The 21,951-nt window shown below is 58.9% G+C and overlaps 9 protein-coding genes across 9 annotated transcripts; 2 read left to right on the top strand and 7 right to left on the bottom strand.

Moving 5' to 3' along the window:
* Window positions 1-2,020: 2,020 nt before the first annotated feature.
* On the bottom strand, window positions 2,021-3,999 carry D7B24_004782 (uncharacterized protein; the record flags this gene model as incomplete). Its single annotated transcript, XM_028638947.1, has 2 exons — window positions 2,021-2,120; window positions 2,192-3,999. The coding sequence occupies 2 exons, from the start codon at window positions 3,997-3,999 to the stop codon at window positions 2,021-2,023; spliced, it is 1,908 nt and encodes a 635-aa protein (XP_028496488.1).
* Window positions 4,000-4,954: 955 nt separating this feature from the next.
* Window positions 4,955-7,740, bottom strand: D7B24_004781 (uncharacterized protein; the record flags this gene model as incomplete). Its single annotated transcript, XM_028638946.1, has 5 exons — window positions 4,955-6,081; window positions 6,184-7,234; window positions 7,284-7,294; window positions 7,348-7,485; window positions 7,551-7,740. The coding sequence occupies 5 exons, from the start codon at window positions 7,738-7,740 to the stop codon at window positions 4,955-4,957; spliced, it is 2,517 nt and encodes an 838-aa protein (XP_028496487.1).
* A 595-nt stretch (window positions 7,741-8,335) lies between these two features.
* On the bottom strand, window positions 8,336-9,641 carry D7B24_004780 (uncharacterized protein; the record flags this gene model as incomplete). Its single annotated transcript, XM_028638945.1, has 3 exons — window positions 8,336-8,556; window positions 8,612-9,361; window positions 9,431-9,641. 3 exons carry the CDS (start codon window positions 9,639-9,641, stop codon window positions 8,336-8,338), a joined length of 1,182 nt encoding a protein of 393 aa, XP_028496486.1.
* Window positions 9,642-10,537: 896 nt separating this feature from the next.
* D7B24_004779 (uncharacterized protein) lies at window positions 10,538-10,956 on the bottom strand (the record flags this gene model as incomplete). Its single annotated transcript, XM_028638944.1, has 2 exons — window positions 10,538-10,699; window positions 10,831-10,956. 2 exons carry the CDS (start codon window positions 10,954-10,956, stop codon window positions 10,538-10,540), a joined length of 288 nt encoding a protein of 95 aa, XP_028496485.1.
* A 2,410-nt stretch (window positions 10,957-13,366) lies between these two features.
* On the bottom strand, window positions 13,367-13,816 carry D7B24_004778 (uncharacterized protein; the record flags this gene model as incomplete). Its single annotated transcript, XM_028638943.1, has 1 exon — window positions 13,367-13,816. The coding sequence occupies one exon, from the start codon at window positions 13,814-13,816 to the stop codon at window positions 13,367-13,369; it is 450 nt and encodes a 149-aa protein (XP_028496484.1).
* Window positions 13,817-14,217: 401 nt separating this feature from the next.
* Window positions 14,218-14,733, bottom strand: D7B24_004777 (uncharacterized protein; the record flags this gene model as incomplete). Its single annotated transcript, XM_028638942.1, has 1 exon — window positions 14,218-14,733. The coding sequence occupies one exon, from the start codon at window positions 14,731-14,733 to the stop codon at window positions 14,218-14,220; it is 516 nt and encodes a 171-aa protein (XP_028496483.1).
* Window positions 14,734-15,768: 1,035 nt separating this feature from the next.
* On the top strand, window positions 15,769-16,371 carry D7B24_004776 (uncharacterized protein; the record flags this gene model as incomplete). The annotated part of the gene is made up of 1 exon (XM_028638941.1): window positions 15,769-16,371. One exon carries the CDS (start codon window positions 15,769-15,771, stop codon window positions 16,369-16,371), a length of 603 nt encoding a protein of 200 aa, XP_028496482.1.
* Window positions 16,372-16,392: 21 nt separating this feature from the next.
* On the top strand, window positions 16,393-17,112 carry D7B24_004775 (uncharacterized protein; the record flags this gene model as incomplete). Its single annotated transcript, XM_028638940.1, has 1 exon — window positions 16,393-17,112. The coding sequence occupies one exon, from the start codon at window positions 16,393-16,395 to the stop codon at window positions 17,110-17,112; it is 720 nt and encodes a 239-aa protein (XP_028496481.1).
* Window positions 17,113-17,984: 872 nt separating this feature from the next.
* On the bottom strand, window positions 17,985-20,884 carry D7B24_004774 (uncharacterized protein; the record flags this gene model as incomplete). The annotated part of the gene is made up of 2 exons (XM_028638939.1): window positions 17,985-19,879; window positions 19,936-20,884. 2 exons carry the CDS (start codon window positions 20,882-20,884, stop codon window positions 17,985-17,987), a joined length of 2,844 nt encoding a protein of 947 aa, XP_028496480.1.
* Between the last annotated feature and the right edge of the window lie 1,067 nt (window positions 20,885-21,951).

Below are 21,951 nucleotides of genomic sequence, written 5' to 3'. Positions count from 1 at the left end.
ACATGCGCCTCGAGCCACTGAGTTCGCAGCACCCTGGTCGCCCTTGCTTAGTCGTGCTCATTGATATGTCCTTTGAACGTCTTCGAATGTGAAATCGTCATCCTGCACCTAGCTTTTAGTCGATGCGAAGAGCGAAAAAGAAAAAGAAATCTTCATCCACAACCGATCGAGTCCAGTCAAGCAGATCGTTCGGAGAATGTGCTTTCTTCACCACATCATGTTCAGTGTCGCTATTGGCGGACCGACATTTGGCGTAGCCAATGTATAGAATTGCCTTCACTGCGCTACGTTATAGCTGATGATTTTGCTTCCTGGAATCAACCCACCACTCAACTCCATTGGTAGGCGGCGTAGCTGCGTCACCCGATATTTAGCCGCCGCCGCTTGGTCTCGAGACAGAACGCCTCACGACTAAATGTGCGTGCAGTACTCTCCATCCTGGAGGCGGGGGAGTCAAAAGCAAATGTCGCGTATTAGACATTGCCAGGCTGTCCAGCATGCGAAATAGACGGCGAACACTGATGCTTCTTATGGCAGATATGTAACCGAGTCCGATAAATTGTCTAGCAGTTTGTATGCGCATCACTCGGGGCCATTTTAGCACACCAATCTGGGATTGACCATGGCGTTGACAAGGCTGTAGAACTCGCAGTCAAGTTCACCAATAACCCTAGAACAATGAACTGAAGAAAAGACTCGCAACCGTACAAGGAAGCAGAAACATCAAGTCGAGGTTGTAGAAAACGAGGCAGCACTTGGAGTGAGCTGACAAGGCTTGTTTGCGATACTTGTGCCTGCTGTGGCTGCTCGTCCGACCTTGCTTGCGCGCATCGACTGCTGTAAATGGACGGATTCAGTTGCGCAAAAGGGCGAACCTTTCGATAGCTACTTGACGGTGTTGAGAATTTGAAATGACTGTCTACTTCAAGCGTGACCTATTGAAGTTGTTTTTTATGATAAGTCATAATCACGAAGCTAATTAAGAAAACACAATCCTGGAAGTCCCATTGTGTATGAGTACGCAGAACCGGTACAACCAAAAGAAGGAACGTGCCACCCCGACGCCTTCTTAGCTGCTCGAGTCTGTTTGTATCAAACGCCCAGTATTTGGATACTTTGGCGATCCAAGGCGTACCGATCTGGAGAAGTTTAATAGTCCTGGCCGCCAACTAAGTTTGCACACCGTGGTAGAGCTGTACACTTGAAGCCCAGAACAGTAAGCCGTGCATAACAGGGCAGCCCCTGATCACAGACTTTGGATCGGGTCTCTCAAGACCCCTCCACAGAAGGTTTGGATACACAAAGTTTGTGTCTGCAGCAGAGGCGCGCATCTTTCCAAGACTTCTCTTTGCGCAGCCTCTCCCTTAACAAGTCATGGAGAAGAGAAAATGGCGATTGAAGCAAGGCCAGCTCTGTTCAACGATCAGCAATCGCTTATGCATGGCAAAGCGCACTACTCTCCTTGTATTCGTAATTTGTACGGTATTCACAGCTCGTGGAACGAAGAATATTCGAAACGGTCTACGCTTTCCTCAACGAAAACCCGACCTTCTCATGTCTGCATGTTGCATTCGTTTTGGTGACAGCGAACAACCCCGCGGCCGGCAGCCTGTTCTTTCTTGCCGAACATCTCGTCCTCATTGCTCTTAGAAACGAAACACGATGGACCCGGAGTGACTAGAGGGACAGTCATCGCAGCTTGGCCAAACAGTGACAGCTGTAACATCTAGCCTGCACGTTGACAGGGCACGTCCCAGCTTGGAAAACAAAAATACAATTCTCAAGGCTAGATTCAGAGGAAAAGGCACAGCCGCAGCCGGGCCTCACTTTTGGGCGCTCAGACTGGGAGACTATGCTACCGAGGCCTCCTGCTACACTCCTTCGCCGGCTGAGTCGGGATGAGTCCCACCAGGTACCTAATCAAGAAACGCCCACCACCCGTCTAAGAACCCCCCCGCCCCTTTGTGTATATACTCGGCGCGATGCCCATTGATCGAAAACAGAGTGAAGAATGTCAGTTCTACGTCATGTAGTACTTGGGGCCCTCGCCACCCTGCGGCACCTGCCAGTTGATGTCCTGGTGCGGCGCCTTGATGTCGCACGTCTTGCAGTGAATGCAGCTGTCTCCATGTTAGCATATGCAATTTTTAATTTTTTTTCAAAAATGTCACGAATGACGAGAAGAACTCACTTTTGCGAGTTGATCTGGAACCGCACGCCGAGCTCCTTGGTGTCGTCCTCGACATACTCGTAGACGCCCGCCGGGCAGAACCTGTTCTCGACACCCTTGAACTTGGGCCACGTCTCGGCGGCGTGCTTCTCCCAGTCCTTGACCTGCAGGTGGACGGGCTGGTCCTCCTCGTGGTTGGTGCCGGTGCGGCTGACGCTCGTGAGAATGTCAAAGGAGATCTCGCCGTCGGGCTTGGCGTACTCGATCTTCTTGCTGGCGTCGGCCGCCTTGGTGGACGCGTGGTCGGGGCTGCCGTGCTTCAGGGTCCAGGGCACGCGGCCCTTGAAGAGGTAGGCCTCGAGGCCGCAGTAGGCGAGGCCGCCGTAGAGGCCGAGGGGGGTGTGAAACGAGGGGCGGAAGTTGCGGACCTCCTTGAGCTCGGCCCAGATGGGAGAGGCGCGCAGCTTGTCTTCGTAGTCGTACAGGAAGACGGCGCTCGCGTCCTCCTCGGCAGGGGGCGCGTCGGCGAGGGCGGTCCAGGCGGCCTCGGCAGCGAGCATGCCCGACTTCATGGCGTTGTGGGTGCCCTTGATCTTGGGCAGGTTGACGAAGCCGGCCGAGTCGCCGATGAGGGCGCCGCCGGGGAAGGCACACTTGGGAATGCTCTGGAAGCCACCCTCGTTGAGGACGCGCGCGCCGTAGGAGATGCACTTGCCGCCCTCGAGGACGGAACGGTATAGGGGATGCTGCTTGTACTTTTGAAACTCGTTGTACGGGGACAGCCAGGGGTTCTGGTAGTCGAGGGCGACGACGAGGCCGACGCTGACGAGATTGTCGCCGAAGTGATACATCCAGCCGCCGCCGTACGTGTCTTTGTCGAGGGGATAGCCGAGGCTGTGTGTGATCTCGCCCTTCTTGAACTTGTCAGGGGCGACCTCCCAGACCTCCTTGAGGCCGAGGGCGTAGGTCTGGTGCTGGCTGTCGCGGCGCAGGTCAAACTTTTTAATGACGGCCTTGGACAGGGAGCCGTGGCAGCCCTCGCCGAAGAGGGTGACGCGGGCGTGGAACTCCATGCCGCGCTCGAACGAGTCCTTGGGCTTGCCGTCGCGGGCGATGCCGAGATCGTTGGTCGCGACACCCTTGACGCTGCCGTCAGGGTGGTAGAGGACCTCGCTGGCGGCAAAGCCGGGGTAGACCTCGACACCGAGCTCCTCGGCCCGCTCGCCGAGCCATTTCGTGAACTGGTTCAACGACACAATGTAGTTGCCGTGGTTGTTCATCTGGGGGGGCGTGGGTAGGGGAATGCTGAGCGTCTTGGTGAGGTAGCGCATGCGGTCCTTGCCAGCGGGGGTCGCGTGCTCAAAGCGGTCGGGGTTGTCTTCGGAGAGCCAGTCGGGCAGCAGCTCGTCGATGGACGTCGGCTGGATGACGGCGCCCGAGAGGATGTGCGCACCAATCTCGCCGGCCTTCTCGAGGAGGAGGACGCGGAAGTCCTCGTTGCCTGCCGCATTGGCGAGCTGCTTCAGGCGAATGGCGGCACTGAGGCCGGCAGGACCGCCGCCAATGATGCAGACGTCGACCTGGTCAGACTCTCGTTCGATGGAGGCGGGGTCGAAGGACTCGTCGTCATCGGAGAGGCGGGGTCTTGAGGTGGTGAAAGCGCGTATGGAGGGGAGGGCGGCGGCGGCGGCGAGGGTTCGAGGGGTGACTGCGGCGGCAGCTGTCGTTCTTGTCGTTGAGGAGAGACATGGCCTAGTGCTGATTGTGGGGAGGGGCCTCCATCGCGCAATGGAGCGTGTGGTGCGTTGGAGGTTGCGGGTTGAAGACATGGTGGCGAGCGAGGCAGTGAGGAGTGTTTGGGAGGGGGAGGTAGCCAGACGCTCAGAATTGCGAGAAGGATAAAACGATTCAAAGAAAAAAGAGAAGAGGATCAACGCTATCCTCTACCAAGAATCCCAGACCAACGCGGGACCGTGGTTTACGAGAGGAGGAGCGAGGGGATGGGTGTCGAAGTGGTGGTGAGGTCGAAGATGTGACTCTCTGGCTTGCGGCGGCATATGAAAATGTTGGCGGGCGACTTGGGCCACAGCTTCCAATACGTAATGTGGGTTCTGGGGTGGGATCCCCGGCTTAAGCACGGGCGTTGTCGCGGCGTTCGCAGTGCTACAACACTGACGAGTGCCAAAGATTGGCGGACAAGCCCTCGGTTGCAATAACCGAGAGAAAGCGTACAGCCGATACATGAGGGGACTTGTCGAGAGCATGCTACAGGGGGGCTCAGGGGGGTGCCACAGCGGACCAGCCAGTCCCTCGAGGTACTTCTGTCTCCGTCACCTGCCACTGGAACCAGAAGATACCGAGGGAGGCTCCACTACGGAGCACCGTCTCCTCGAGGCATTGGCCAATGGGAGGGCCTCGATTACTGTGCTGCAATACGGGCTGCCCAGGGATGGTAACCCTAACCCGAACCCAACCCTGGCTAGGGTTATCATGAGCTTCTTCTAAGCACTAGTGATTCTCCTGAGCGTCAGAGCCAGGCAGTGGCCTTTCTTGTGTGCAGAGGGTAAGGCTCAGACACCCTGGTTGTTATTTCAAGACTGTTCTGCTCAGCCTTGACCTGACAGATGTGCACAATGAAAAGCTAGCTGCCCCTACAGATCACTCATCTGCTTCATCAGTTGCCAACCCAAGAACCCCAGCAATAGTCTTTCAGGGTCCATATGCAACGATCGTCCTGCCATTTCACAATCTATGAAAAGTATAACGCCTGCCCCCGCGTACCCATCAACCCATGGGCTCTCCCACCGAATGCGATGGCTCAGCATCCTGGGCCTGACCCTCTCCCCCCTTGAACTCCTCAAAACCCCAGCTCGGCGGTAGGTCTTCCTCGTTGGTTCCCCATGCACTCTCATCCCTGCCGACCTTGACCTCGAGCAAGCCGCCCTCAGCGAAGAAGTCGTGCGTGATCCAGCTCTTCGTCCACTTGCGCCCATTGAGCTTGACGCTCTGCACATATAGCATGCCCTCGGCCATGGGATCCTCGCCCCGCGCCGCCACCTTTCGAATGACAGCCTCTCGGCCCGGCTTCCTCGCCCGCAGCCTGACCTCACGGAAGAAGGGCGCCGTGAGCAGGTACACGTCCATGCCGGCGACGGGGAAGAAGCCCATCATGACAAACGCCGCGAACGCGCCCATGGCACCGTCGTCGTTGCCCGGGATCCCCGCCATCGTGCCGTTGAACTGCGCCGGCACGTACGCCCGCGCCCACTTGGCGCTGAGCCCCGGCCGCGCCGCGTGGTGGAACTGGAACACTGTCAGAAACGCCTGCTCGTTGCCGAGGTACGCGAGCCCGCTGGCGTGGTAGTACTCGAGCCGCGCCGCGAGCGCCGCGCGCCCGCCCATGAGGCCCGCCAGCGTCGCCATGTCGTGCGGCGCGTAGAACGTGTAGAGCCACGGCGACCCCTCGTACGTCGACTCCTTCGTGTCGTAGTAGCAGAGGTGAGGCTCCGACGTGGGCGAGCACACGCGCGGGCTCTGGTAGATAAACGTCCCGTTGGCGAGGCGCGGCTGGAGGAACCCGACGAATTTGGACGCGGCCGTGGGGTCCTGGCTCGGGGACGTGCCGCTCAGGGCGGGCGGCGGCGCCGGCGGCAGGTCTATCTGTGCCGGGTTCCAGAGGTTCTGCCAGTAGGTGCTGCGCTGCGCGTACTTGGCAAAGTCGCCCGTGTGGCCCCGCCAGCGGGCCATGGTGGCGATGCAAAAGTCGTTGAACGCATACTCGACTGTTCGCGAGACGGTACGCGAGTGAGGGCCGGTTGAGTTGGCGTCACGGTGGTCCGAGGCGATATAGTGCAGCTGCTGCCACGACTCGATGTTGCCTCTGCCTCCAACGTTGAACGAGGGTGGCGAGACTGCGGCCGTCAGTTTCAGGATACGTGGGGAAGAAGATCACCAAAAAGGAAAAAAAACAAGGGTGCAAAGAGAGACAGATAAAGAAAAAAAGAAAGACTTACTCTCAGCATCAGAGACGATAGCTTCATACGCCGTCTCCCAGTCGATCCCATCCGTGATGCCCTTCAACAAGGCATCCACGACAACGACATCAGCATTGCTGCCGCCCTGCGTGAACCCCTTGCAAAAGGACATGCGGCAGTCCGGCAGCTTGCCCTCGTGGCGGTAGATGTCAAGCAGCGCCCTCACCATCTCGGCCTGGGCGACGGGATCGAGAATGGTCAGCAGCGGGTGCTGCGCGCGGAACGAGTCCCAGATGCAGTAGAACGAGTCAAAGTAGGGCTCGGACGACTGCCACAGCGGGTTCTCGCCCGTGTAGTTTTGCGGCGACAGCATCGACCGGTAGAGGCCCGACCAGAAGACGGTCTGCAGCTCGGTGCTGACGCCCACGGCGTCGACCGAGACGGAGGACAGCTTGTCGGCCCACACCGCACGCGCCTCGGCTTCGACCGTGTCGAGATCGACCTCGGGGATCTCCTCCTCGGCGTTGTGGCACGCCTGCGCCGACGAGATGAAGGACACGCCGACGCGCGCGAAGATGCCGTCCGGCCCCGTCTCGTCAAAGTGCAGCCAGGCGCCGGCCGATCCCCACGGCAGCGCGTCCCACTCGTGCAGGCCCGGCGTGGCTTCGGACCCGGCGAAGACACCGGCAGCGCGCACGTGGGAGCCGGCGAAATCGGCGCAGAAAAAGGCCTTGTAGGTGCCCGTGCCGAAGGAGGGGGCGAAGGTGCCGTGGCCCGTCATGCGGCCCGACGAGCGATCGACCTTGATGCCGCCGTCACTGCGGCTGCTCGCAATGTCCTCGACGTCGAGGAGAATCAGGGGCTTGGCGCCCTCGGGAAAGGTGAAGCGGAAGAGCGTCGCGTGCGCTGACGCCGTCATCTCGGCGCGCACGCCGGTCGTCAGGTTCAAGGCGAAGAAGCCGACACGTGCCTCGACCGAACTCGGCGCGCGCAGCGTCTTCCGTTCCAGCGTCGTGAACGTGCATCTCTTGGGGTCGTCGTTTGGGCACCAAGGGTGTGCGAACAGGGGGAAGTTTCCCAGCGAGGGGGCCTACGACATTTAGCTGGCGGAAACGCGTGCGATAGAGGCGTTTACATACACCTCCGGTTCCTGTACGTGTCAGAGATTGTCAGACGACTTGGGTCTTCAGGGCGAGGGCATACCTGAATCGTGAAGATGAGAGAAACCCGTGATGGGTGAGTCGTCAGACACCCAGCCCGCGGCGTTCTCCCCTCGATTGTCCGTGTCGGGGCCGGCCTTGGCCATACCGTACGGCAACGTCGCGCCGGGGAACACATGGCCTACACACGGTCATCCGGTTGAGTCATCTTGTTCGCCTGGAAGATGACGATCTGAGAGAACCCACCTCCGTTGAGGGTCCCGATCAGTGGATCAATGAATCCAAGGATATCAGCACGCACACGAGTGAACCCCCCAAAGCCGATACGCGGGTCATAGCGACCCCATGTCAGTAGACCCAGGACAGCGACGATCAGTACAAATGCCAGCAGGCGGACGGGCCGGCCGAGGTTCGTGGGCGCAATGAGCAGCGCCATGGCATGTCATGGCATGGGGGCGTTCAAAAGTCGTGATGGGCGCTGAGGCTGCTTTCCTTGCTACCGCCAACAGGTGAGAGAGCGGCTGAACAGCTCAACATAAAAACAGAGAGAGCGAATGCCGAGGCGGGCAGCATCCAGCGCCGCCAGCACCCACCATCAGCTGTCAGACGTGAAGCGACCCCTGTCCAGGGGGAGGGGGGAGCTTAATTGCTTGAGCTTAGCGTGCCGAGTCGGATGGCTCGGCGTTGGTTCCCCTTTAGGATAAGGTGGCAGGGTCTGGACGCGTGATTCTGGGGAATTGGCATAATGCACGGGGAAGGGGAAGAATCACATAGTCCAGCCATGAACCACAAATTGTGCAGTGCAGAATGTGACAGACTTCGTAGGTCCGGGGGTGGTAGGGCTGGAACTGTGACAAAGGGATTCAGGCTGAATGTCACGACATGTGCACGCCGATCGTGCCACGTTGGCATGTCCACGCATTTTCATTAGGAAGTGTTAGATTTAAACATTACAGGGCTGGAACGTGAAGATTCTCATCACTCCAAGTATATACCCCAAAGGCCAACCACCAGCCAACATGTCTCCTCGGTTAAGCCGAACACTGCCCAGGCCCCCCAGAGCCTTCCGACCCGGACGGCGCGAACAGAAACTGGCCGCCTCCCCTGCCAGCGGGACACTCAGCAGTAGCCGTCCCGTCGCCGAAGTTGAACTCGACAACAATGGTGCACCAGTTGGTGTCACGGGCCTTGAGGAATGCCCAGCTCTGGCAGCCTTGGTACCGGAAGCAGGCGACGCAGCACCCGGCGCTGTCTTTGAAGTTTCCGAGTTCCACGAAGCGGCCGGGAGGAGTGATAGAGATGCCAACGATTGGCTGTTGTCGTTCGCAGATGGTGGCTGTTGCCGTGGCCTCCTCGGTCGTCGTCGTCGTTGTGAGTTCGGTGATGATCCTTGTCGTTGAGGGCGTTGTCGTTGTGAAGCGCGTCGTCGTCACGGTCGTGGGCGTCGTCCTGGTGCGGGTCGTGGGTGACGGCGTAAAGGTTGAGACCTTGGTGATGGTGGCCGAAGGACGCTTCGTCGTCGTCTTGGGTGGCTGTCTTGGTGGCTGTGACGACCTTCTTGACCGTCTGGGTCGGGCCGCGCCGAGGGGGGTACACGGCGGCACAGGCGTTGCAGATCTGCTGGCGCGAGTACCTCCTGAGATAGGAGGGAACCCTGGCGTCGCGCTCGTCGAGGCCGCGCGGGGCGGGTGTGTCACCCTTGAAGCCGATGGGGATGACGGAGGTTGTCGTCGTTGTTGTGACCTCTGTGACGGTCGAAGTATCGGTGACCGTGGTGAGGATGGTGGACGTCGGGGCCCTGACGGTTGATAGCCTGGTCAGGACCGTGGTCGAAGCCCTAGTCACGGTGGCAACGGGTCGAGGGGCGGTGACAGTCGAGAGAACGGTTGTCTTGCATCCATAAGGGCACACGGTGGCCGTGGTCGTCGTGCACACGGTTGTTGTGGACTTGATTGTCTTTACTTGCGGCTTTGACGAGGCACACTGACTAGGGCAGTAGGACCGACAAAACTTCTCCGGCTTGTTCTTACGAATGATGGAGACGACAGGGTCTTCGTCTGAACGGCTATCAGTAAATTTCCTGGTCCTCACTCACTCGTTGTGGTTTGCTGGAGGAGAGATCTTACACCTGCCACGTTTGCTGACGCCGTCGACCTTTTTATGGACCAGACTATGGGTCTCAGGATCGACGTACACTAACTCATAGCTTTGATCGCTGGGGTAGCCAGGAAACTGAAAGGCTGGCGTGGTGTCCGACTTTGACTCCTTGGGATGGGCAACGGCGAGCTGCACGAAGCACAAGTTGGCGGCGAGGACCACCTTCAGGAGGTTAACCATGATGATTTGAATGCCGGAGATTCGGGGAGGTCTCGTTATATCGAGCCTTCTGGATGGGAATCAAGAAAATAACGAACCAGGCGGTCTGTAGGGGATGACAAGAAGAGCAACCCAGCTCAGCGCGAATATAGGTGAACAAGCGATGACAGGTGCTCAGGATATAAGAGTGCTTCACCGCATCTCAACACCGTTAGATCTCCTTTCCACCAGACGAGGACTGGCGGCAGCGCTATCGAAGGCCGGGCCACGCAGCATTGGTCTGGTCCGGCTTGTCGTCCTGAATCGGGCTTGAATCTTGGTCTGGGGCCAACAACCTCAAGTCATGCCAGCTGTTTAAGGAATACCTCACAGCATGCCATTGGATCGTTCCTGGGGCTAGTCCGAAGGGATACCAAGCTTTCAGGGGACACAGTTGACTGGCCACGCCACCAGATTAACATGGCGTTGTGGACTGTTCAGCTGCCAAGACCGACCAACGCGGCGCACATAAGCTCAAAGGGTCTGCGACCTTATTTTTACGTTCAGCCAGGTTGATGGAATGCCGACAAGCATCTTGACTGTAGAGCACTCTCCCGCCTGACGACCCTCGAAGCCCTTGTTATTGCTGCACTGCTCCGCTCCGCTCCGTCGCCATCTACTGCGCTGGATTTCGGGATGATTCAAACGCTGAATCGGCGAGAAAGATTCAATCTTAACGTCAAGTCTTGGATCAACACCGACGTATGGCCTTGCCTGGCCTTGTCCATCTTTCATCGTACAAAGTGACCCGCTGGCTAAACCGGATGAAAACTTCAGCCAGGTCGACTTAGCAGCAGCGCTAACAAAGGCCCGGTGCTCTACTCATAATGCGGCAGCGTCGGCCAGAAAAAAGCCAGACGTCATCGTGTACGGTCAAATTATGGGTGCTGCGCCGCTGGAGATTGGTCGCTTTGCTGACGACATGTCTGATTCTGCGTGTTCTGTGCGTACCAGTATATACTCATCGTGACGGACACCAGAGGCAAGGCCAGAGCCGCGAAGAGCGCCAGGTCCTCGGTGCGGGTCTCGATGTAGCCCATCTGTAGCACGTGCTGTCCAAGATCCATGTCTTGGGTCAGTAGCAGGTACCAAGACGACGAGATCACAGCCATAGATTTAAGGCTTTTCCCGCTGAGATCAAGATGTGTCAGATGGGGTGGGGGAAACGTACGGCAGCGAAGGATGCCGGCACATAGATGAGAGCCAGGATAGTCAGCGTCTTGAGCACGTGAGAGTCACAACCCTGATGCTCTGCCAACCGGAGTGCTGCGGCAGTCTGCTCATACGAATCCTCCATCTTGAGTCTGGCAACCTCACTGTTTCGGAGGCTGATCGGGTCCATATGCTGTTGCGTAGCAGAGTAGATCAGTAAACAGCATCTCGACAGACCAAAGACACTGGGTTTAGGTGCTGAAATGGGAGATACACCTACTCGATGAGGTCCTGGCACCGCCATGCCAGCAGTACGTCAGAGTGGCGCGCGGTCAGCCTTGGCCAGTACCCTCCGACGTCATGAGGCTGTTTCGGGATCTTGGTTAAGATCGAGAAGGAGACGGGTTTGAGCGCGATGCGTCGGGTATCCAGAAGCTGGAGCTAGTTCGTCGCTACGACCTGCGTTGGAGGGTCACTTATGAACTGGTCGGCAACTGGGAAACAAAAAAAAAAGAGATACAAGAGGGTGCCTTGAATCAAATGGGCCATCGGTCCGCCGAAGCTCAGGACCTTTGTCAACTCGTACACATGTTAACGCATATACTTAGTTTCACATGACCCGCGGGTACCGAACCCGTGAAGAGATCAATCACGACCGATCCAGCAACAAAAATATAACCTTCTCATTCTCGAAAACCAAGGTATGGGCTTACAGAGTCTTTAGTGGTGATAAATGGACCGAGTCTACTTGAGAAATTCGGATCGGATTTTTCAGAGTCTTAGACTTGTTCTTCCCGTGCTGCAGGTAACGTCTCCAAATAGCTCCATGAATTGGAACTGCTCACATCAATGATAAGAGCGAGATAGATGCTGTTCTTTGCACTCAGATAGCTATATTATTCGTTTGACTTCAAGTTACCTAGGTAACGTTGATGCGTAAAAAGGAAAAAAAGAAATCAACATTCAAACTTCCATCCTGCCAGTGCTGCCGCCTTTATCTTCAAAGAATAATGACATATTCTGTCAGTGCGTGGTATGGAGAAGAGTGAAGAGGCCTTCCACAAGGTCCGCAGGCAATAGAATATAGTTGGGGGTCGGAATACATATGAATTCTGGCCCTCCGCGGCCCCTATATACAGGTTCGCGTAGTTCTCAGCCCCTAACCAAGCCCCTGTTCCGTGGCTCCATAGGGGCCAACTGACGATGAAAACAACTTGAGCAGCCTGTTAGTTATAAAGGGACATCAGTCATTCAATTTTCCAAGAAGCGAAGTAGAGGTGCCATACGAGACATATCGGCCCCCTGGTACATGATGTTGCCTGAGACTCCTCTCATGAAGATCCGTCCCATCTCACGTCACAGCTGATTCTCAGGAAAGCCTCGTGAGTTGAGTCGGAAGCTTGCGACACAGATGTTAGTTAAGCACGCAGGGCTGAGAGCTCTGCTGGAGACTCCATACTTTTCCTCGTCTGCACCCTCTCTTCAAACAAAAGTTCATGAGTAGAAACTTTGGCCCGTCTTTTCGAGCGCTCTGTCGACCTGAACGTGTGATCTCTGAAGAGATGTAGGCAGCAGAGGCTCTGTGTTGGATTGTTCCCTGAAACGGAGTGCTTCTTTGGAGAACGGACCTCTCAGAAGTTGCGGGCTTTTGCCTGGACCATGTGTATTTTTGATCAATATTTCTCCTAGTTTGGCCCGATATCAAGTCCAACGAGACAGCCTGACCTGTTGGACACTTTTTCGAGCTTGAGGATTCGCTTGTTCTAGTGTGGCTTCTCACGAGTCAAGATCGTTGGTGAGACATCACAATTGTCTTCTCCATCAGCACCATTTTTCATATCCCCAGTTTCTTCTTTGGTCTGTGTCAAGGTATTGAACAGGGTTAGGAGATCGCCTCGGGATCCAGGACCAGGGCGATATGTGGGACGGTTGACGAATATTAGATCTCTATGTGTCCACACTTGTGCTACCATCTCTGAAGGACCAACTTACTAGAGATACCTAGTGCTTAGACTTGATCTTAGCGAGACTGAATAGAAAAGCGCTCTCTAGAGCTTGTTGTGGCCAGATTAAGTACGTGGCTTGGCCGCCCCGAAGCGGGCGTCGATACGATATTTCTAGTAACAATCTCCCACCCGTCACCCCCGTCACCTGAGCACTTGCAGGTTTGACTAAACTTACCTGACTGTTCGCCAAGCTCCCTGAAGGCCGTTCTCTTGCTTAGCTTGGCGCCAACGGTCAATCGCGCAATCGGACACGATGCAAGTATTCCGAGCTCTTCCCGCCCCTACCAGGTTATACACGGCGGGGGTCCAGCTAGTGGCCATGTCGGGCAGGGTCGAGTAGGGAGGTGGCCATTCGTTCTTTGAGCTCCTCGCTGCCCTATTTACCTCGTCTAGCAGCATCCACCCTGGCTCGGGCCGCTCCCCGGACCACCACCTCTCAGCTCTCGGCACCCGGCTCTCGGCACTCTCGAAGCCCAATTTCACAGCCTTTCGGATGATTTCTTCCATGGCCCTTCCAGCCCTAGCAGCTCTCCCCCATGTTGCGGTCCCCTAGCCTCGCCCCCTGGACGCCTTCGCGCTGACCGCCGACTCAGCCAGCCTCCTCTGCAGGACCGTGCCCACGCCCGTGAGCCTCTCTACGAGCAGACCGGCGTAGAGGCCCGAAAGGGACCAGAAGAGCCCCTGGAAGACATGGGGCCGGGTCGGCGAGAGGAACACCCAGCTCGTGGCCAACCCGAAGCCCACGACAGCGGCCGAGAAGAACGGAGCCACATGGCCCGGCCAGGCCTCCGCCGCGCAGCCCGCGGCAGACACCAAGGCCAAGAAGTGGGTGATGATGAGCAGGACAGACGGCACCTCCAAACTCTGACTCCAGTCGGGGGTCCACGGACAGTGGCCGATGCCGCCCACCGCGAGCCAGATGCCGGTGGATACAGAGAGGGAGCCCGTGAACCGAGAGACGGCGACGGCGACGTCCTTCGGGATTGGAGTTTCGGCCATAGTGCAGGGGTAGTAGGCAGGTCGAGATGATCGGATGCGAGCGTAGGGTTAGCGTTCTTTAGGCCCGAGAGGCGATGAGGTTTGCTGAAGTGTGCGCGCCCTTGTTTGGGAGCCGGGGTCAGTCACAAAAACAGGACCCAGCGTGGGCGGTTGGCTTTATAGGAACTGCCAAGCGACCGCGCCCGCTTCCTCTCCTTCTCCCCCTTACTAGAGGCCTGTTTCGACAAAGGCCTAGTTCCAACGTACATGGTAGTCGTAACCACTTGGACATAGAATCACGTGATGGCGACGACGACAGAGCGTGAAGCGCAGCAGACGAACAGAGGGACCAAAACCGTAGGGCTTGTTTTGTACATTCCCCCTCTCAACGCCCTGCTTCGGGGACAGTAGTCGACGACCTCCTAGCAGCTGCACCCGCAGTCCTTGCACAAGGGCGCCTTAGACATGCCGCACGCGTCCCTCATGAGGCAGTCCCGGTCGGAATTGCAGGTCCACCAGCCGCCAAGGCCCTCCCTGCCCTTGGCCGTCCAGCACCAGGGGCCGTCGACGTCGCAGCATTTCCGGTAGCAGAAGCCCGTCTTGCTGCACCCGACCACCTTTCCGAACCAGCACGCGCGCTTGGCGAGCAGGCTCCTCGCCCGGTGCTGCGGGCTGGGGCTCTTGTCGGAGCTCTCCTCGTAGTCCGTCGGGAGGGGCGCGTCGCCCGGGTTCATGCCCGGCTGGAGGAGCCTCGTGGGATGCTCGCGGCAGTCGCGGACCTCGGAGGCGTCCTCGCCCTCGGGCACCTCCATGACGCCCAGTATGCCGCACTTTTGCTCTAGCCGGAGCGCGCGCTTCTCCGTGGTCTCGGCGTGAGTGACTGCGGCGGCGAGGACCGAGGTCGCCTGGACCACGGCAAGGAGGAAGGCGGGCTTCATTGCGGCCGTTTTTGGTCTGGGGCGAGGTCTGGGGCCGAGTTAAGTCAGCAGATGAATAGAATAGAGTGCGCGAACAAAAAGCTTTGGACAGGTCTCTAGGTACGAACCCGTTGATTGCAGCAGTTGAGAAGCAGATCGGCGGTGGGCAACTACAGGCCAGACAACGAGACGGGACTCGAAACGTCAAGGAGAACTGTATTCTGGATGAGTCGAGCACAAGGTGGCTCGTCGAGCTCGGGCAAGGGAGATATTATAACACCAAGCATCAAGATCTACATCCCCAGTCCGACCACTTGCGCTCTCTGCGAAATTCGCCCGCGCGTCGCGACTAACACCCACATCAGCAGAGATGAGAAGAACTTCGAAAGCAAACCCGGACCAGCCGTTGGCTACGGAATTGCATACCTGGCATCGTAGTCTCTCGAGAGCCAGGGTCGAGGTATCGGTATCCGTAGCCAAGACATCCGGCACTGTCTTGGCCCTCGTGCCCGCACGACAAGCGCCAACCGCAAGCCCGCCAACCCCCAGAGCCCACCGAAAAGAGGCAGTTCCGTGTTCGCGTGGATATATATTCTTTATGGCTATAGACAAGACACTCCCGGCCGGCAAGTCATGCTGCCCAAATACGTGCCTGAAGGCCTATGGCGTGCCTTGGCGTCGGTGAGTATGGAGGTCCGAGAACGCGGCCAAAGCAGTCTGCGACTCTGCTCCCTTGCTCGAGTTGCCAAGTCGTCGGTAGGACTGCCACTCACACAGCTTTCAGGCCGGACACGGCAAGTGACAAGCCGCATGATGCATCCCCGCTCTGGCATGATGCCATGATCCAACGGCTGCATGTGGACGAGGAGATATACACACTCAAGCTCGGCGAGCTCGGGCGACGAGAAGGCTCCTCGTACATCCACCACTAGAAGCCGGTGTGAAGTCGGAGGCGGCTCTCTTAGATCCCGGCCCTCATGTTGACTCACGCCTGTTGGCAAAGAGCGGAGCGGGGACTCAGGGTTGTCTCTCAGGACTAGGGATCCAGCCGAACCGATGAGCGCTGGATGTTGCACGTCCGCCTTCTCCGGTCTGGCCTTTGGCGGTTACTGGTATAACTTGCGACTCGATCGCTGCTTCTCGACTTTCGGCATCCCCCTCTTCTTCGATACGCCAGCGGTTCCAACACGGCACATCCCCCCTCCACCTCGCTCTGATCTCGTCACTGGGCACCTTGCTCGTTCCGCCATGTTTCCAGCCCACGTCGACGGACTGCCGCTCGGCCTCACCGGCCTCCGTGGCCTCCGCGGCCTTGCCGTCGTCCTACTCCTCGGCGTCGACTCGGCGCTCGCCGCCGCCAGGATCATGCCCCGTGACTTCAACCCGGACACGGACGTGGACCTCGGCGTGCTCGACGACCTGGACGCCTTTTTCACCACGCTCGGCACCAACGCCAGCGACTGGCTTGACGTGTCGCCGCCCCGGACCATGGAAGTCGTCGACGTGGCGGCCGCCGAGGCGTGGAACCGCGCCGTCAAGGCGGGCGAGATGGACATCTCGCCCCGTCCCCGCGAGGGCGAGGCCCTGGCGGTCGAGCAGACGCGGGCCCTGGCGGCGCGCGACGAGGGCAACGGGACGTGCGAGAACAAGTCCATCTGAGACCGCCTGTCGTGCGACAACATGCCCGAGGGCGGCATCCGCCAAGCCTGCGGCTGGGGCACCTTCATCGCCCTGTCGCCGCTCTTCGCCGGCGCCTTCTTCCTCCACATGGCCGTGGCCATCAAGGCCGGCAGGTACACGTACCGCGTTGCCGTCCCGAACACCCAGAGCCGCGTCCGTCTCATGGTGCGCGACGCAGACCAGCTGCGGGCCGCCGACTTTGTGCACTTCAAGATCGAGCATCCCGCGTCCCGGCTGCACCCGCGCGGCTTCGCGGCGGAGCTCGACGCGGGCGAGGCCCACGTGTACACGGACTGGAAGTACGACGTGAACGCCGGCGAGCTCTTCACCAACGGCGCCACCGGCCGCCTGCTGGGCTACACTTGGGAGGACGGCCACGACGACGAGGCGGACGTGGTCGGAGAGGACGGCCACGGTGACCGCGGTGACCGCTTCGCAGCCGACCGCAACGCCACCGAGGACGGGCCCGGCGCCATCGTGACCAGGCAAAACAGGGCGTGGACCATGATTGTCAGCGCCGTGCCGGCCCCCAACACGTGGACGACCGCCTCGCAGGGGTGTGTCGAGAAGACGCTCAAGTACTTTGCCCTCCGCACCGCCAAGCGTCACACGAGCAGCTGCCAGCCCCTGCACAACCGCGGCGACTGGCGCTACCACATTGGCATCCACATCAACATGGGCGACAACACGAAGGACGGGCTCATCAAATGCCCTTGCTAGGTCTGTGGGAGGGATCGAGAACCTCCGAGGTCGAAGAGTACCTAAGGTACCTAGCCCTTTGCCCGCTGTTTTGTGTCGCACGTACAACCGACAAAAAGAAAAAGAAAAGAAAAGAAAACCTGAAAAGGGGGGCAAGAAGACGGTAGCATAGTATGCAGCTCGTGCAAGCATTTCCCTCCGTCGGGGTACAATCCGGTAGGCTGCTTCGCTGTCGGGGCAAGCTGCGAGTCCCGTCACCCAACAACCTAGGTACCCATGCCAGGGTCCATAGATCAAACAATACCAGACGTTCTTTTGCTTCGACGCGATTCCCTGGTGTTCATCCAATCGATTGCATCCTCGTTGCATGAGAAGGATCCTCGTTGCATGAGAAGGACAACTTTGCCCTCGACATGACAAGCCGACTCAACGACATCAAGCTAGCCGCACGAGCCCGGGAAAGACGAGTCTGCGGCGTCGCTCAAGACCGTTGCCGTCACACATTCCTCAGTCGCCTTTTCCAGCGGGACTGTGGCTTGCGGTGGGTGCCGTGGCCACGCTGGACGGCATGGCTGCTCTCACCCGTGCTGACGAGCGTCTCCGTCAGCCAGAGGTCACGATCGCAAGCTCTCAAACATGGCACCGAAATCTTCAACATAGTTTGAGCAAGACAATGTCATGTATTGCTATCGAAACAACGCTTGACGGGCTGGCTTCGAACCAACCCCTCTTTTGCTTGCTCGCCTTGAGCCAGGGAATGTAACTGATGATGGGCATACCACCACGACAAGTAGAGAACAGAGATGAAAGCAGCAGCAAACAAACAACGAACCGCGACCGCAACAGCACTCGTGCTCCGACAAGCAATTGCCGCAATTCTACCAAGGACCACTTCACGCGGCCTCGCCACCCAGCTGCTGGACCGCGACAGGCTTCACCTCCTCGGCCTGCTGAATCTGCGCCTCCAGGATCGGCTCGCCAGCCGTGTTGCTGGCCAGCGTCTTGACCTGCTCCGTCGGCTCTTCAACAGGCGCAGGATCGCGCAGGATGGTCTCCTGAGGTTTTGTCACCTCGGGAGAGACCTGTGGCTCCGTACTTGTCGCGGCAGTCTCGGGCTCTAGCTTCTCGCTCGGCACAAAACTGTCGACCCCCTTCTCGGCAGCTTCGAATGCTGTCGAGGCAGGCTCGACGGGTTTGGACTCTGGTTCGGGCACAGACTCCTCCTCAGCGGCTTCGGGTGCGGCCTCGATCTCGGGCTCCTCCTCCTTCTTTGGCTGAGGTTTGCTGTTCTCGATCTCAAGGATACCATCATCACCGATGCTCCAGCACGTCCTCAGGGGCGAGAAGCTCAACGTGGGCCCGCTGGACCTGTGATCCGCGGCCTGCGACTGGCTCTTCGCCGCAGGGGCCCGGCGCTGAGGACCGCGGGCGCGGCCTTTCCTAGCGTCGGCAAGCGGTGCCTTCTCCTTCTCCTCCACCATGTCTGCCGCCGGGGGTTCTTCCTTCTTGGCGGGGGCTTGTGGGCCTTGCTGCAGCCGTTTGTTGAGGTCCGACATGAAGCCGGCCTGCAGGGCCTGAATCTTGCTGCCGACGGGGCGAGCGGGCACCGCCGGCTTTTGCCTCGGCGCAGCATCCTGCTCCTTGGAATCAACGCCCGAGGGCAAAGTTTTGGTGGGGCGTGCCGGCACCTGAGGCTTCGGCTTGTCGGAGATGACCGGCCTGAGGCGCTCGTCGCTCGGTGTCGAGCTTGGCTTGGGCCTCTCGGGAATCGTGGGCTTGTCAGTGGAGAGCTTCTTTTGCGGGCGAGCAGGCACTGCAGGCCTCGAGGTGGCAGAGGGCTCATCCGTGGCGTTGTTCGACTCGTTCGGCTCGGCAGACTCGGGGTCGGGGCTGTCGACGGTGGTCTCATGCATCAGACTCTCTGGCGTGTCTTCCCAGACATCGCGGCTGGGGAAGCGATTGGCATGGGGCCGCGCCTCATGGGACTTCATTCGCTGGACTGGGTGAGGCCTGGGCACGTGCGTCTGGCGGAGACCGTAGCTCTCGGGCGACTGACGCGACTCCTTTTCGGCCAGTTCCTCTTGTTGCCTGGCAAAGGCCTGCGCCGGTGTCTCGGTACGGATGACGTCGTGGTGCGACGGAATGAACTCTTCCTCCTCGAATTCAGGCGTCGAGACCATGGCCGTCGCGTTGACGCTGTCGGGGGCATCTTCCCAGATGTCCTTGCTGGGGAACTTGTGGCGCGGCTGGTTCGCCTTGGCAGCAGCCTTCCTCTTCTGCTCCTCCTCTTCGGGAAACAGAGGCTCGTATTCCGTGACGTCCTCCAGAGGGGTCGACGTCAGCTCGACTTGAGACTGCGAGCCGTGGTGATACAGACTGGAGGGGCGGCTGTTGGGACGGCTGGCGTTCTCATCATCTAGGAAGCTACCGCGACGGTCGGCAGGGACGGCGGCGTCCTTGTTGTAGTGGTGAGGGTTCTTGGCGACTTCGTCGGCAGCAAGGATGGGCGTGTTGTACTCCTCCTCCTGCGCAAGGTTTTCGCGGCTGTTGAGGAAGCTCCTGCTGCGGTTGTGGTCGGCATCGACATGGATGACGTCGCCATCATCATCGACAGCGACAGAAGCGGAGGCGGGGGCGGGGGAGTCCTTGCGCGGGGTCGAAGCGCGACGCAGCTCCGGGGACCTGGGGGCGGCAGAACCCGGGCGGGAGTGCATGCGATGCGCGTACTCTTCGGACGCCTGGTATCCAACCTCTTCGCTGGGCGTTCCGGTGTAGTTTGTAGAGGTGCCTGATGTACTGGTTAGACGTGGGGCGCTGAACTAGGCGCCTCTTGACTCGACGTACCTACGCCCGCCTCGCGGGTGTCACGAACAATCTTGTTGAGATCGGTGCTGCTCATGGCGAAGTCATTCTGGCGATCGTGGAGGGAGATTTGCGATTCCCTCTTCTTCGATTCGGGGTGCTTCTCGTACCAAGCACGCTCGAACTTGTCGTTGCTGGGCGTGCCGTGGCCGTGGAGGCCGTAGCTGCCGGGAGGCGCATCAGGGTAGCCGCGCGCACTCAGCTTGCGTCCGTGGTGGCGAGGGGTGTGCGACCTGGCGGACTCTTGGGCGTGGGAATTGGGAGCCGGCGAAGGGGCCTGGACATCACCGAGATGGGGGTTCAAGGGCACCTGCTGGCCAATCTCGGGAATGCCGTGCTCTTCGTCGTCAAAGACTTCAATGCTGCCGGCCTCGGAGGCCTGTCCGATACTGGACCGCTTCTTCTTGATGTAGCTCGGCGGCAGCTCGCCGCTGCTAGGCCTGCCAATGCCAAAGGAAGCAGCCTTGTCCGAGTCGGTGCGAGTGACGGTGGCGACGCGCTGCTTGGCCGACTGGGCAGAGAAGGAGGGCTTCGGGGCGTGAAGCTTGAGGTCCTCGGCAATCATCCTCGTCTGCTCCGGCGAGACGGGACGCTGGTTGGCCGTGGTACTCGACCGGACGGCCTCGTACTCATTGCCCTCCTCGCCAACGGAGGGCATGTTGACGCTGCCAGGGCGCTGGATAGGGTCTTGGATGGGGCCGCCGAGGCTGCTGTCGGGAAAGCGGCTCGTCCTGGGGCTCTTGGAGAAGGGGCTCTCGTTGATGGGCGAGGGCGCGAATCGGTGGGGGTTCGGAGAGATGGAGCGGTCGAAACGCTTGATAGGGCGTGGCGGGACCATTGGTTGGGATTCGGCCTGGGCAGGACGATCTGAACTCCTGGAAGGACGAGGAGGAATCGTGGGAGGTTGCGACATTGTGGCGGCTGTGGACATGGTATGCCGTGTGTGTGTAGGTTGTGTGGTGTTGTTGTAGTGCAGAAAGCAAAGCTCGCAGGGTCGAAAGACGTAGCAATTGGGATCGTGGTTGAGATAGGCAAGATCGACTCGGAAATGTTCTGTAACGCGCAGAGTCTGTCATTAGCATATGGGTTGGCAGCGGTGTGTCAGAAGCAAAACGCAGCTTCCAATGGCGAGGTCAAGCTTTGGCACTCGTCGTCTGCAGTGACGGCCGTGCTTGTGCTCGTCCTTCGGTCGCCGCAGCCCAAAGACCAGTTCTGGAACGGAGCGAGAAGCGAATGGAGATAGCGAAAGTCAGGGGGCGGGAAGGTCAGGGGCAGCTGATAAAAGAGATAGGAGGGATGCGATATGATAATGCCGTGTTTTTCCTTGATACATGGCAGCTCAAGATAACGCAAGCCCGCTGCTTGAGCTAGGGGGGGGGGGAGAGGTAGGGAGGTGTCGAGGGTGAAGCGCCACCAGCCAGATACGACGACTCATCGCGATAAGGGGACTTGCTCGAGGGCCGGAGGCATTGTCTCTGGTTCGCCTTGCGCCCAGGGCAATGTCTGCTGCCGTTTTGCCTTCGAGTCCTTTGGTTCCTTTGGTTCCTTTGAGTCCTTTGAGTCCTTTGAGTCCTTCCATCACATGGTGGTGGAGAGGCAGATGGGCATGGCAAGAGGCAGATTTCGAGACAGATCAGAGGCAGGCAGTGCTTGTCATGGCCGACTTACAGGTGTGAGTGATCGTTGGGGCGTCTGGGTGTGTGGTCTGTGACTCTTCCGGCTCGGGTGTCTTGGTAGAGTCTTGTTGGGTGTCTAACAGAAGAGGAAGACAGATTCTCAGTGTCAATGGAGGCAAGTACGAAAGGAGTAGCAAGAGTGGCGGCAGCAAAACAGGCGGTGGCGGGCGCCGACGAGGGAAGTCACCATGACTTCAACCTCTTTCTTATACACTGACGAAACCAGCAGCGGCCAGAAGCGGTACTCTTTGCCAGTTCGTCACCGGGCGGGCCAGTCACGACGCCCGTTTCCCTGGCGAGTTTCCCTGGCGAGTTTCCCTGG

Source organism: Verticillium nonalfalfae, assembly GCF_003724135.2.
Source record: "Verticillium nonalfalfae strain VnAa140/NRRL 66861 chromosome Unknown scaffold_28, whole genome shotgun sequence".
NCBI lineage: Eukaryota > Fungi > Ascomycota > Sordariomycetes > Glomerellales > Plectosphaerellaceae > Verticillium > Verticillium nonalfalfae.
Note: the sequence above shows the minus strand (reverse complement) of the source record. Positions and strands in the feature narration are given on the sequence as shown.